At 29.7% G+C, this 13,792-nt stretch overlaps 1 protein-coding gene across 1 annotated transcript; it reads left to right on the top strand.

The window, feature by feature from the left end:
- Nucleotides 1-3,655: 3,655 nt before the first annotated feature.
- On the top strand, nt 3,656-12,586 carry LOC107456528 (uncharacterized). The gene is made up of 2 exons (XM_016074408.4): nt 3,656-7,702; nt 11,145-12,586. The coding sequence occupies exons 1-2, from the start codon at nt 4,055-4,057 to the stop codon at nt 11,355-11,357; spliced, it is 3,861 nt and encodes a 1,286-aa protein (XP_015929894.3). The 5' UTR covers nt 3,656-4,054; the 3' UTR covers nt 11,358-12,586.
- Nucleotides 12,587-13,792: the final 1,206 nt, after the last annotated feature.

The following is a 13,792-nucleotide window of genomic DNA, read 5'->3' as shown; positions in this document are numbered from 1 at the left end:
ATTGTACATCCTTGCTTTCAATAATTCGGTTCAAATATTCTTTATCAATTTCTAATATTGATGTGTAAAAAAGAAATGTCGCATATTAAAACAATGGTGGGTATGATAATTTGTATTAATTGGGATGACGAGGATAATTCTAGATTTAGAATATTAAAATTTTTCATAAGAATGCTAAGCAATTTCTTCTGAAACTTATTTAAAATGTGTTATATACATACAGCATAATAAATAAATACAAAATAACACGAAGAAAATTAAGTAAAACAATAAGTTTTATTCATAGTGCATAAGCTGCAAGTAAATAGAACTCATAAAATAAGTTCAAAATGCAGAGAAAACATGTTGTTGTAGTTGTAGTTAATTTACGTCGCACTAGAGCTGCACAATGGGCTATTGGCGACGGTCTGGGAAACATCCCGGAGGATGATCCGAAGACATGCCACCACAATTTTGATCCTCTGCGGAGGGGGTGGCACCCCCGCTTCGGTAGCCCCAGAGAAAACATGAAAAAAATTACAGAACAATGAAAAAAGAGGGGGGGAGAAAATAATAATAAAAAGAAACCGGAGGGGGAAAAAATTAATAAAAATCCGGAAAATAAAAGATATAATCTTTTGATCAGCTCACACGATTATATCAGTCAGTATTGTTTACCTTGTTTGAAAACAAAATAAAATAAAAAATGGCACAGTCGTCGTAATTCTGAAGTTTAGGACTTCAGTGTTTTTTATTTCAATGGAAAAAAAATGACACTGGTAAGTCTGATGTTAATCTTACCTTTTGAGATTCAATTATATATCTTAAGCAAAAATATCTGAAAAACCTTCTGAAATTTCCTGAAGTTGGGAATTTTTTTCATAATCTTAAATTATTTTCAGTTTTACTATTTAAATCTTTATTTCTTAAGTCCATTTTTTGTTTTATTTTTCTTGAAATTTGTTTGCATTCTTGTTATTCTCATTCATTTATTTATTTATTTTATGTCCAAAATTTCCTTTTCTTTCTTCCTTTTATTAATTTTTATTTCTTTCTATTTTCTCTCTCTCTCTCTCTTTATGTATATATATATATATATATATATATATATATATATATATATATATATATATATATTAAATAATAATGCAAACTTATATTTAAATATAAGTTTGCATTAAAGCGTGATTATCGACAAGGCCCAATAGGCATGGGTCTAGGGATCACAATTTCTTAGGGGCCTCAAAAATTAGTAAAAAGTTTAATGGAAGGTGGGATAGCTATTGTGTTGCCTTAAGTACTAAATAAAAAATAATTACAGTTTGCAATAAAAATATAATTCAGCTAATCAGTCTGGAGAAGAAAGCCATTAAGATGGGATTAAGAATCAATGAAAATAAAACTAAATATATGCCCTGCACAAAAGCTGGCTATAAAGAAACACAGTTTGAAATTGGAGCATACAAATTCGAAGCCGTTGATAGCTTCACCTATTTGGGGTCTAAGATTAACAACAAAAACGACACTACATAAGAAATACACACGAGAATCACGATGGTGTTTTTACGGTCTAAGAAAATATCTTAAGTCAAGCCTAATAAAAAGAAAAACAAAAGTGTTACTCTATAAATATACGATCAATGCATACATACGCATGTGAGACCTGAACAGTGATCCGTGGAGATGAAAATATGATAGCTAGATTTGAGAGAAAAATACTGCGAAGTATTTTTGGTGGAATAAGTAAAAGCGGTATCAAACACGGAACTTTACAAAGCATATAAGGAACCTGATGTCATTAAATTTATCAAAATTCAAACGATTAAATGGGCAGGCCACATTATAAGAATGGAGGATAGCAGGACAACCAAAAAAGTTTTCGGTGCCAGGCCAACAGGTACAAGAAAAAGAGGACCGCCAAACCTAAGATTTCTAGACTGCCTTGAAAAGGACCTACAAGTTTTAAGGATAATAAACTGGAGAACCTTGACTGAGGGAAGAATGTCTTGGCATAGGCTTGTTGAGAAGGCCAAGGCCCATCCTGGGCTGTCATAGCAATGAGAGGAAGAATCAGTGACATTTAGCAAAAATCACTGATTTAATTGTTTGTGGTCACCAAATTATTTTTATTTTGACATAACATTGTTTTGTTGTTTTATATTTTGCTTTAATTTATAGATACGTAAACGTCATCTTAGAAAAATAATTTTCAATTGTCTGCTTTCAAAATTTCTTAGAATGTTTCTCTTGAATCATGCAGTTCAATAGATTCTTTTCTATTGTTTGGACTTATCACTCAAAATATTATGTAAACTTCAGTAATTTAATTTCAAAATATTTTGTAAGGGGCCCGGAGAATTTGATGGGTCTTGGGCCTGAATTTATCTTGATCGGTCCCTGGTGAGGTTATATGCTTTAAACACGACTGATAAGCAAAAGTCTTGTTAAATGCACAACATGAAATATTTTTACAATATCAATCAGTTATAAAAATTAACTATCATTAAATTGTAAAGAACTAAAATAATTTTTTTCTAAGAGTTTCCTATCTGAAAGTATTCCAATTATATAGGTTCAAAATTTCATATTAGTGAATAACAATATATTGGATAAATCATAGCTGAATCATAAAAATAGATTGTTCAGCTTTTATGCACTAAAAATATAGTTCGCAACAAATTTTCAATACAAAAGCAACATTGCAACTGAAACACAATTTTATCTATTTGTTATTTTTTTTTCAGATTTAATATAGGTAAAGTGTAGAAAGAATATTTACCCTCTTTAATCAATTGAAAAAAAAATTTTTTAAATCAAAATGTTGGACAGAACGCAGTTAGCTTTTATTAAATATGCATTAAATTCATATTATGCTTAATTATAAGAAATTAAATTCTAGTACATTTAATACCGAGCTATAATTTGTATACTCTAATTCTAAAGTTTGAAAATAGCTGAAAATTTCTAATGTCAAGTAATTTAGGCAGAAGAAAATTTAAAAAAAAAAAAAAAAAAAAAAAGGACTTGTAATTCATTTCAAGCCAAGTTTTGAGATTATCTGATGTTCTATTTTTTAAAAAGAAATTTGGTTATTTGTTTTGCTTGAAAATCTGATTATTTAATGGTTAAATATTTAACTGAATTGAAATTTAATTTCTCTTACTCTGCTTACGATCCATATTTTGAATTATAAATATGCAGATAAACGAAAAAGTTATATTTCTGTGAAGGAGTGTAGAGAAATTCAGATAAAAAACTAAATAAATATTCTTTTAAAATTATCACTATAGAAATTCAACAATTATATTTTCGTTGAAATGAAGATTCCCTTTTTAGCAGCTCTTGCAATTAAATCTCTTTAGAACAACATTCAAACTACTAAAATCTAAACAAAAAATGAAGAACGGAGATGGATCTTAATGTGGGATGTCATGAAACGAGTGCCCTGACGCCCTGAAATAATAACTCCTCCTTTCAAGGCGGCCCTGTACCAAAGAATATGAATTATTTGCCTGTACCATCTCTCTTCCCACACGTAGTGATGTCAGTTTCGACGAATAGCGTGATCCGGCTACTTTGGTGGGGACTTTAGACGTGAAACTGGTGTTCTCCCCAGATGGCGTTCATGAGCATCCAATCGCGAATTTCATTTAATTTATTAATCCAAATTATTCATTTGGTTTTTTAGTAGAGTAAAGTTTACCACACTATCATATGGAATCTAGCTGATTGCTTTGATTATAAATGCCTAAAATCGCATTTATTTAATCTCAACTTAACTTCTTTTGTGTTTATGGATTTACATAGCTATTTTCCAGAACCTGTTTTAATTAAATGGCAACGATGCTGAGTGCAACGATAAGTTTGAGGTTTTTATTTGTGATTTTTAAGGTGTTATTGTATAAATTATATGAAGCTTAACTGGGAAGATGGCATTTTTACGCAGTGCTAATATATTGACTGAAAAATCTTACAACATATTGTTTACATTCATTATAAACATGAACAATAAATATCTGGGATTTTGTTCGTGAACTTTAATATCAAATGACGGTACCAAAAAGCGTCCGGTCCAATGAATATGTGTCCGTCTCGTAAAATACCTCCCGAATCATGGTTAAAGGGACAGTTATTTTTCTTGTGGTCTAACCAGCAGAACATTAAACTTGTGAAAGAAAAAATTGCATTGCTTGGAGGTAAAGTGGACGAATTCTTGAGTCAAAATATCACAACGATTCTTATAGACGATTTTCATTTAGCTACTTATACGTACTATCCTAACAATCTACCTGTAGATCCTAGTTTCTTTAATGTACCTCACATAATTGCATCAGCTGCGAGCTACCAAGGTGATTTGTATAATTTACCATCAACTTCACAGGGATACAATGTAAACAATTCCTATCGTGTGATTAAATTTGCATTAGAGTTTCGTATCTCTATCTGTGGAATCGCCTATTTTTTGGCCTCCATTGAACCCCAGCTTAAGTTTATCCATCTGACAACCAAGAAAAAGTCGAATCAAAATGTGTCAAATCTTCAAGGCACATTCATAAAGTTTGAAAGTCAAAACAAGAAATTTCGACCCTGCTTTAAAGTATTTGGCAATGACACTGAGCGTTTGATGCCTCTTCGAAATGCATCAGTGTTAGTAAGACTTGATACCTGTGAAAATATATTAACAACTCCAGTCGTACCAAAACAGGTACAGCATATTAGTTTAACAAATGGGGGTGAGAGAATGGGTAAAGCTGGGAATGAATTAAAGCCAGCTTTAAAACCTGGTGATAAAAAAGTACTGAATAAAGCCAAACCCAAAGAAGAAAATAATTACTGTGAATGCTGCAGATCTCATTATACTGACTTAAAACTTCACTTAGCTAGTAACAACCATCTAAAATTCGTAAACAATGAAAAAAATTACGAAACTGTCACTGAAATAATGAAGTTACTACCAACTGCTCAAGACTTCATGGCTAAACATCAAAAATCTTTTTTACCTACAAATTTGTCTATTTCAAGTTGTAATATGAATTTTATGACTGATAATAGTGCAATAATTGATGCAAGATTTCCTTTGCCTAATAATAAACCCATAATGACAAACCAAACTCAATCAACTTTACAAATGAAGGAAATTGAAGATATGCCTTTAGATTTGCATGTTGAGACACTAGATGATACAGAAATGCCAAATGAGTTATTAGTACATCCTAATTTCATTGGGCAACTTGATGAAGCAGGAAACTCAGCTGAAGATCTTACTACTGTCCGTTGTGAACCAGGCTTTGACTTAAATCGGGTTAAAACAGAACCGATTGATGTTGGTGAAGATGATCCAGTTGATGAAAAGCCAAATGAAGTTGATGAAGCTGTTCAAAATGAACAACCCAATCAGACTGTACCGGCTGATGTGCCAAATTCAGCCTCATTAGCTCAAATATGCTTGAAAAATTTTGATAGTTACTGGCTCGATAGTCTTCCTGATGAAGAAAAAGATATCTATTTTGATGATAATATTTTTGATTTAGATGATGGACAAAAAATTGAGGAATTCAACAAACCTGAGGCTGAAAATCTTCCTCAAACAACTGGGTTAGGATCTTGTATTGCATCCTTACCGTTGAATACAAGTTTGAACATTTCCTTGTTGATGAATAGCGCTGGCGAAGTCAAAGATATTGGAGATAAGTCTGATTTTGGTCTTTCTCCTTATAAGATGGATTTTGTTAATCGTGCATCTCCAGTTCCTGGACATTCTTTAACTATTGATAAACTGTTGGGCAATGAAAAAGTAAGTTATGATCCACTCAAGTTAAATGCTACTGCTGATGTCTCCAATCCAGTAACTTTAGACTCTTACAAAATAATGCCTGATATTGTTGATGATACAAGTATAGTTGATGTGGAGAACTTTGAACCTGATGCTGAAGCTGATAAATCACCATTAAATTTAGAGCCATATAAAATGCCTGGTAATGCAGAACTTGGTTATTTTGAAAAGCCAAATTTAGAAACTTCTTGTTCAAATATGGCTCCAGATAAATCTGGCGATAAAATGTTTTCTGATGATTCTGAAGATGAGGTGGAATGCAATCCTAAAATTGGTAATTCATTTATTTATAATGTCTTAAACATCATAACAAACAGCGAGAGTGAAGTTAAAACCATTAAAGTAAACCAAAACCTAGCACCCAGCAGTGATAGTGGAATGAAATTGGATAGCAAAGTAGTTTCAAGTGAGACTGATAAAGATAAAAATTCCAAACTTCAAATTGAAGCTGATCATGTCAAGCAGAATTTTTCCAATGTTATCAAAAGCAATATTAATATCGATAGTGAAAGTGCTAAAAACACGGATGCTACGATAACTAGTGATGCGTTATCAGCTTCCAGAATGGATGCGATAGCCAATAAAGGTAACTCTAATACATGTGTCAACTTTGGAGAGGTTGAAGTTAGTGCATCTGATAGTGGTTTAAATCTTGAAAGCAATGATATGGACATTAAAAGTCTGGAGAGCCAATCTGGAATTCAGCCCTTTATTAGATGTTCTACAATACAGTCTACATATCCTCTGGATATTGATAAAAATGTATCAATAGCTGAAAATCTCTGTATTCAAAATACATGTTCTGCTTCTGACATGAAATACAAAAATGATTTAAAACCTTTTCAAACTGTAAGCTGTTCAGTTGGAACAAATATCCACACCAATCGTGATAATATTACCATTGAAGCTGATACTAAATGTCTGCCGGCTATCAAACCGTTAAATGGGTGTTATGGAATGCCGCTACCTAAAAGCAGTAAATTTAGCGCAACTAACTTAATAAATATTTGTGAAGAAAAGTTCTCCAAAATTAATAATCCTGGTTTTCGAAAAATGCAAGATTTCGATGATACTACTAGAGCTCCGAAACAACACCAAGGTGTTTCACTAGAGAAAACCAATGAATCCCAAATGTTTAAAACTAGCATTTCATCAGGGAATGGCCAATATGATAAGTTCAAAAGGTCTTCTAAAGTATTTCACCAAGCAGAAGTTAATGCCATTGATGAAAAGAAACCAATACTTCCAAATGATCCTCCTATGAGTACAGACTTTAGTCAAGTGAGAAATCTCAGCTTGTCAACTATAAATACATCTGATACTGATGCATTAAGAATGAAGTGTTATACTAGTGTCAGTTGTGACAAATTATCTGGTGCTAAATCATTAGATAATCCTGAGCTAAAAACTGTTATTTCCTGTACTAGCCAACTTACTGATAAAAGAAGTGATGCTCAAACTAGTTTTAAGCCCAGAGACCATACTGTTCAGATCCCAAAGAAAAGGTACACAAGTACCATTTCTAAAAACTTTGAAATTCACATAGAAAAAAGTTCAGCTCTTCCTATCAAGAAATCAACCTGCCAAAACTCTCTCACAGGAATTCCAACTGATTTTGAGATTGGAAATAAATCCAGTGTCTGTACTTTGGAAAAGACTGAGGAACCAGTTAAACAAAATTCTCTTTTAAGATCTGATGTTGACATTTGTAAAATTGATCCGCCAAATACAAGCAAGCAATCAAAGCCATTGCGTAGTAAACATGTCAAGCCTGTCAAAAGAAAAAGATGTGAAGTCTATGGCAGGAGAACACGAAGAAAGTCTGAAAGAAAACATTCCAGTTCTGATTCCAAGTCCACTATTTATGGTAACAGTGAGTCAAAGCCAGTGGTAAGTATTTAAGTATTGGCATATATAAATAAATATTATTGCTCATATTTTAATTTTAGGTTTTTTACACAGTTGTTAGTCCAGAAATCAATGTAGACAGTTTTGTAGAGTTTTTTTTAATTTTTAGAGCAATTTGTGCAGTTATAGAATGAGAAAAACATTTACTTTTAGACTTATAAACTTGACTGCATTGTCTTTATTTTTTAAAAGAATAAGAAAACTCTTTTAATCTATAAATAATTTCTGTTATTTTGTTTTGACTATTTCTCTATTTTTTCCCTTAATATTTCCTTAGGGCTCATTATAATCAGCAAAACGCCGAAGTTAACTTTCAAAATTTTTTAGATAAATATGTCCTAGAGGTTGAACCACGATACACCCCTCTGTATTTTTTTTATTCCTTCTTGGCGGTAATTTTGGTGCAGTTACGGATATGAAAACTTCCCATTTTGTAGAATCACAGTGCAGTTTCCTGTATGTTTATACAATTAAAATACTGTTTAATTTGCTAGCTTAAATATTTTATTAGAAATTAAATAGTTACAATCTATATAAGATCAAAACATTTATCATTTTGGCATTTTTTTTAATTATATATAGAAAAAAACGGCATTTTTTGTTTTTTATAAAATTGAAAAAAGGAACAGATTTTCATTGCTTTGGTTTTTTACTTAGCATTTAAATTTGTGTTCTAGTATGGGTGTAGCAAAAGTAGGTAACTACCTTTGTAATCTTAAAGTTAATATTTAATGTTTTTCTCTTCATACTCTATAGCAATTGACTCAAATCAGCTTGGGTTTTTTTCACCAAACCTGGAATAAAGTGATTCTGTTATTTTCTTCTTAGATAAAATTTATGTGTGAGAAATTTTTGAAATTGATACTTGGGAGTTAGTTTTTTCTCTGTATTTGATAAAATCAGTATAAATTGTCTATTTTTACTTAAATATAGGTTATTAAGGAGATTTATTTCGAGAAAGAAGGACCAAAATTCACATATGATAAAGAAATTCTAAAAAAATTATACATAAATGCAATATATATATACAGTTAGTCTACGTTAAGAACTCCCCCGCCACAAAATCTGAGGCCATCTGCTGCTATGGAAACAAGAATAATGCATTTCGGGGAGGGAAGCTTTTCTTCACTCTAGGGCTAACACATTAGACCAGAAAAAAAGATACCCTTTCTCTTGTCGACCCAAGCCAAAATCTGTTACTATAGTCACTGCCATGTGTCCAGGCGAATGACTAGGGGAGTTCTTACTTTAGACAAACTATATATATGTATTCATATATATATGTACATATATATATATATGTGTGTGTATACAATTTATGTTTCTGAACAACTTAGATTTTAGTGATACAAAGAAAGCCAAGTAAAAAGTAAAGCAAGGTAAATTAATAACTAGTTCTATGCCTTTAAAACTGTTAAAATTAAAGAAATACAAACTGGTGTATATGATAATCGATATGAAATAGGCAATGAGAGTATACATCATAGAATGAAATAGAAGTACATAACAAAATTTTAAAAAATTACTTTTATTCTAAACAGAATTTTAATACAAAAAAGTAGTGCATAGTTAAATTTAGAAGTATTCAACCACCTACAGCATTCATGCTAAAACCAATTTCTTTGTTTGGACAACCAACACACCTGCTTTTATTCCAGTGTAAAACGCTAGCAATTTCATTTGATTAGAATATGATATGATAAAGATTGGGGTGTCAAGATGTAGTAGTATTTTATTTACGTCACACTTTAAATTTGTTAAACTACCTATGGTATAAGCAAAACAAAAAATTTTATTATTGTGTTTTTATTTATTTATTTTTTAAATTTTGCATGAATTTTATTTTGTGAAATGCATCTCTGCAAGCAAATTTTAGTCAATAATAGAGTCAAATTTTAAAAAACAATTTTCGCGCTCAGTTTATTATCCTGAATAAATTTGTAGTACATATAATAAAAATTATTACAAGTGAATAATTATTTTATGTAGTTGTACAGGAGAGAATGTTTTAAGAATAAAAATAAATGAATAAAGGGTTAAGAATTATTTGCATCGATAGTAAAAAAACTTAAAATTCAAAATCTTAAATATTTCTGTTTCCTATCTGGAATCAAACCATTAGGTGAAAATTTTCAAAACAGTTCTAATTTCTATGTATAGACAAAGACAAGTTTAGTTGTAGCATTTAAAAATGACAAAAATTATATTTTCGAATTCAAGACATCAATTCTCAAACCAAATATCCTTCTCTGTCTGCATTATATCAATTTGGACACAACTAACACAATTTTGGAAAAATACGATTCAAATAATAAAACACCTTTGTAAAAATCTTCACCCTATGACAAATTTCGGTTTGGTTAATTCCGTTTATTCAGGGAGTAAATTCTGATGTCATAAGCAATCCTTGCCTCTTTTTCAGCCATGTGAAGTTAGTTTTGATTTAAGTTATAATTTTAAAAAATTAATTTCAATTTTAAACACGCTGAGTTGATTTTCGAGAGTTTTCTGTAAGACTATTCGCAATAATCAACATTGCACACTTGCCCTACACATGCAGGTTCCTCATTAAACAAAAAATATGTTACAACTGTTTTAAAAGAGCAGTATTGTTCATTTCTATCAATTTATATGAAAAAAACTTTTGCGATTTTTATTATTTTCTTAGACTTAGGATTCTATTTTAATGTTTAAAAATAAAAATTATTACTTTCATTTCTATAAGTTATAGCAATATATATTTTTTTAGGTCTTGTATGTGTTTAGATGTTATGTTATTATTGTTTATTTTAGTAGTATTCTTAAAATCTTTCGAAGTCGGTTTGTTAACGCTGTTTTTCGAAGCTCTGTCGCCAAGGGGGGAAAAAAGCCATAGTTTAAATGCCTTACACTTGAAGCAATGCGATGATTTTAAACTATATATAAATAATCTTGCCGAGAAGAATTATTTGAGCTTTAGAACAAATAAATAACTTCAATATTTTAAAAGTTAAAAATCATCAATTTGGCAATATTTTCCAACTAGATGAAAATAAGCTATATCACTGCCTTATTCTCAGTTTTTTCAAATTTTTATGAGCCCAAGCAATGCAGCATGAGAGTATGTGTTTAAATATTAAAAAATTAGACTACAAACGCTTTTCATTTTCAGAAAACTTAGGCTTTTCTCCATATTGACGTTTTGCGCCATTTTCAATATAAGCTTAGACATGCATGTCTTTAGATAGGCTAAACTTACCCTAACAGTACAGTCATGACTAACCATTGCAAACTCACAGCGGTTATAAAAATAGCATATTATTCGCAAAAAAAGCATAATTTAATATTACGATGAAGCCTTTGAAAAACATCCTTATTTACAAATTTGCTTACCTTCAATTATAATTTATAAGTTTAAACCCGTCTAAAAAATTTTCTTTTCCAGATGAATTACACATCATATAGACTTTCCCAATCAAAAAACCTGCCAAATGTCAGAATGCCACCTAAAAAATCTCTTCCAAAACTGAAAAAGTTACCCTCAATATGGAAAGTAAATAAAATTCATGGATCTGGCATCCGACTTCGATTCACATGTCTTCAACAAGAGACTTTCCGAGCTATTGTTTCTTGTGATGAATATGAATTTAACGAGTGAGCGCTTCTTCTCACCAGTGTTACTTTTATTGTAAGTATTAGTGTAAGTGTACATATGTATTATAAAGGATTATTTGAATAGCTCATTTGGAATATGTGCTACATTTGATAAACATCTTCATGGAAAAAAGAAACAAGATCAGTAGATCTATTTTAAAGTAGAATTGTTTTTCCACAACTTTTGTAAGAGTAATATTTGCCATTGCATATTTTTGTAAGAAATTGACATTTTATTCTAAGTGATAATTAAAGGTTACAACATTTTAAGAATTTTGCTTTTTTGTATTGAAAATTAAAGAATGAATATGGAGAATAAATGTGACGAGTTATATTGTTTAAAGAGTGACAGCTCGCGCCAAAAATGAAAGAAATTGCTCTATTATTTTTTTCTCCCTTTAAATATTGGTTTGTTGTTTTTTGTCTTTTCTGTTTTGAGAAAGGTGAAAATTCAATATATGTTTCAAAATTCCTGACACTGTTAATAGCTTAGTGTGAGCTTAATTAAAATTTATCAAATCAAAACAAAAATAAATAAAATTTCAGCTTAATTATAATCTTTATTTTTATTTATTTATTTAGTTTTTTTTTGCAGTTTCATTTTTTTTATATCTTTCTATCGCATTGAAAAATTTGGGGACTTGGTCTATGAAACCTTATATTATTTGAATTGGTGATATGAAAATTTTAGCTTTAACTGATTGATAAAAACTCTAATCAAACAATATTTTTGAGATTACTTTTTACTATTATATTTTTATTGTTTAATACATTTTAAGCTAAATGGTGGCTAGTGTTTTTTTTTCTTCCTGCTTAGATAAAGTTTAAAATTTAATATGTGTTCTGTATCAATTCGTTAGATTCCAGCTTATGTCTTTTGCAAATTGAATCTTTATGGACTCTTGCTCAAGCTGTTGATACAATAGTGCGAGCTTTAAAATCTAATCAATACAAAACAAATTTTTCAGTTTCATGGGAATCTATTTGTGCTGTTTTTATTTTTAGAAAAGCAGCAAACTAAAAGAAGTATTAAGTATACATTTTATTTTTTTTAATGTTATTGAAATACTTTGCTATAAGATAGCAAATGATTATTTTTATAAGTTTTCAAATTTTTTTTATCATTTGAGTACTTGGTCTATTAAATCATATTTTAAGGAAATTGGCAATTAGAGAGGCTATAAAATTCTTGGGACTCATTTAATATATACTCTACTAATATATTGCATTGAGTTTTTAAGTTTTTCTGATCCTTGTGTTGTGCAAAATTTTGTTTATCTATAATTTATGAACTTATTTATTAAATTCTACATGACATGTAACATTTTCCTTCGAATAACTTTCATAGCTTATTAAATAAAAATTATATTTACACTTAAATGTATTCATGTATAACAAAAATGTGGCCTGAAATTTAGTTTACATTTTTCCTAACAATCAGGGAATTTTATTTTTGAGCTTGTATAGGAACCCTTCAAAGTTTATTTTTCTAAATTATATTCACGAAAAAAAAATTCTTTTCTAACCATAAATTTTAAAATGTAGGCGATAATCATGTAAAAGCTTTAATTGAAGCTCTTGTTAGTTCACCCCAAATTTTCTTCGTATATTCATCTTAGAAAAGGAGAAGAAGAAAAAATTTTTTTCATATCCATTTATCCATTCTGGGCCAGTGAAAAATTTTTTAAAAATATGATTTATGTAAGAAAGATAATGTATAATAACTTACTAGTATAATATCAAGGTCTTCTTATTAAATTTAAGAATGAGAAATTTTAAAAATTTCATTTTTGGTCACGAGCTGCACTCAAAGAATCTCTTTTGTTGTATTTGTATATTTTCAACTTTGTTGTTTTTATTTCAAATTTTTATTATGAAAAAATTGCATGCTAAAAATCAAAAAGTGCTGGTTTTCGAAACTTTAGTTTTTATGAGTGATTGTAAAGGGTTTAATGCTTATTTTTCAAACTGTCAAAATTTTATGTAAAAAAAAAAAAGGGTCTTCTGGTTATAGTATCTGTGATACCTTCTTTTTTTTCTTTTAAATATGATTCCATTTGAACTCCTTCTTTGCCTTGGTTAAATATTCTGTTTTATTTTTCCAAAAACTAAGTTGTGTATTTTATGACAGTATAATTGAAAATAAATTTCCTTTTATTTCTATTTTTATAAAGTGGTGTTGTTCAGCACTTTTAGAAATGGATTTAAAAGAATCAATTAGACACTTTTTTTTCCTATTTGTGTATTGTCTAGATGCTAAACCTACAATTTCCATTTTTTTCCCCTGAGATTGAATTTTGTATTATCATTCTATACTCTCTATTTTTGTTTTAGCTTTATTTTTTTATTTTAAATTTAGACATTCTTCATCTATCAGCATTTAACAAGTTTTGCATCTGGGCTACTACTCATATGCATCATGTAATACTTTTCATTTTT

The sequence above is a fragment of the Parasteatoda tepidariorum genome, chromosome 7 (assembly GCF_982258835.1).
Source record: "Parasteatoda tepidariorum strain Cologne lab strain chromosome 7, Ptep-v5.0, whole genome shotgun sequence".
NCBI classification, from domain to species: domain Eukaryota; kingdom Metazoa; phylum Arthropoda; class Arachnida; order Araneae; family Theridiidae; genus Parasteatoda; species Parasteatoda tepidariorum.
This window is presented reverse-complemented; position numbering and strand designations above follow the sequence as displayed.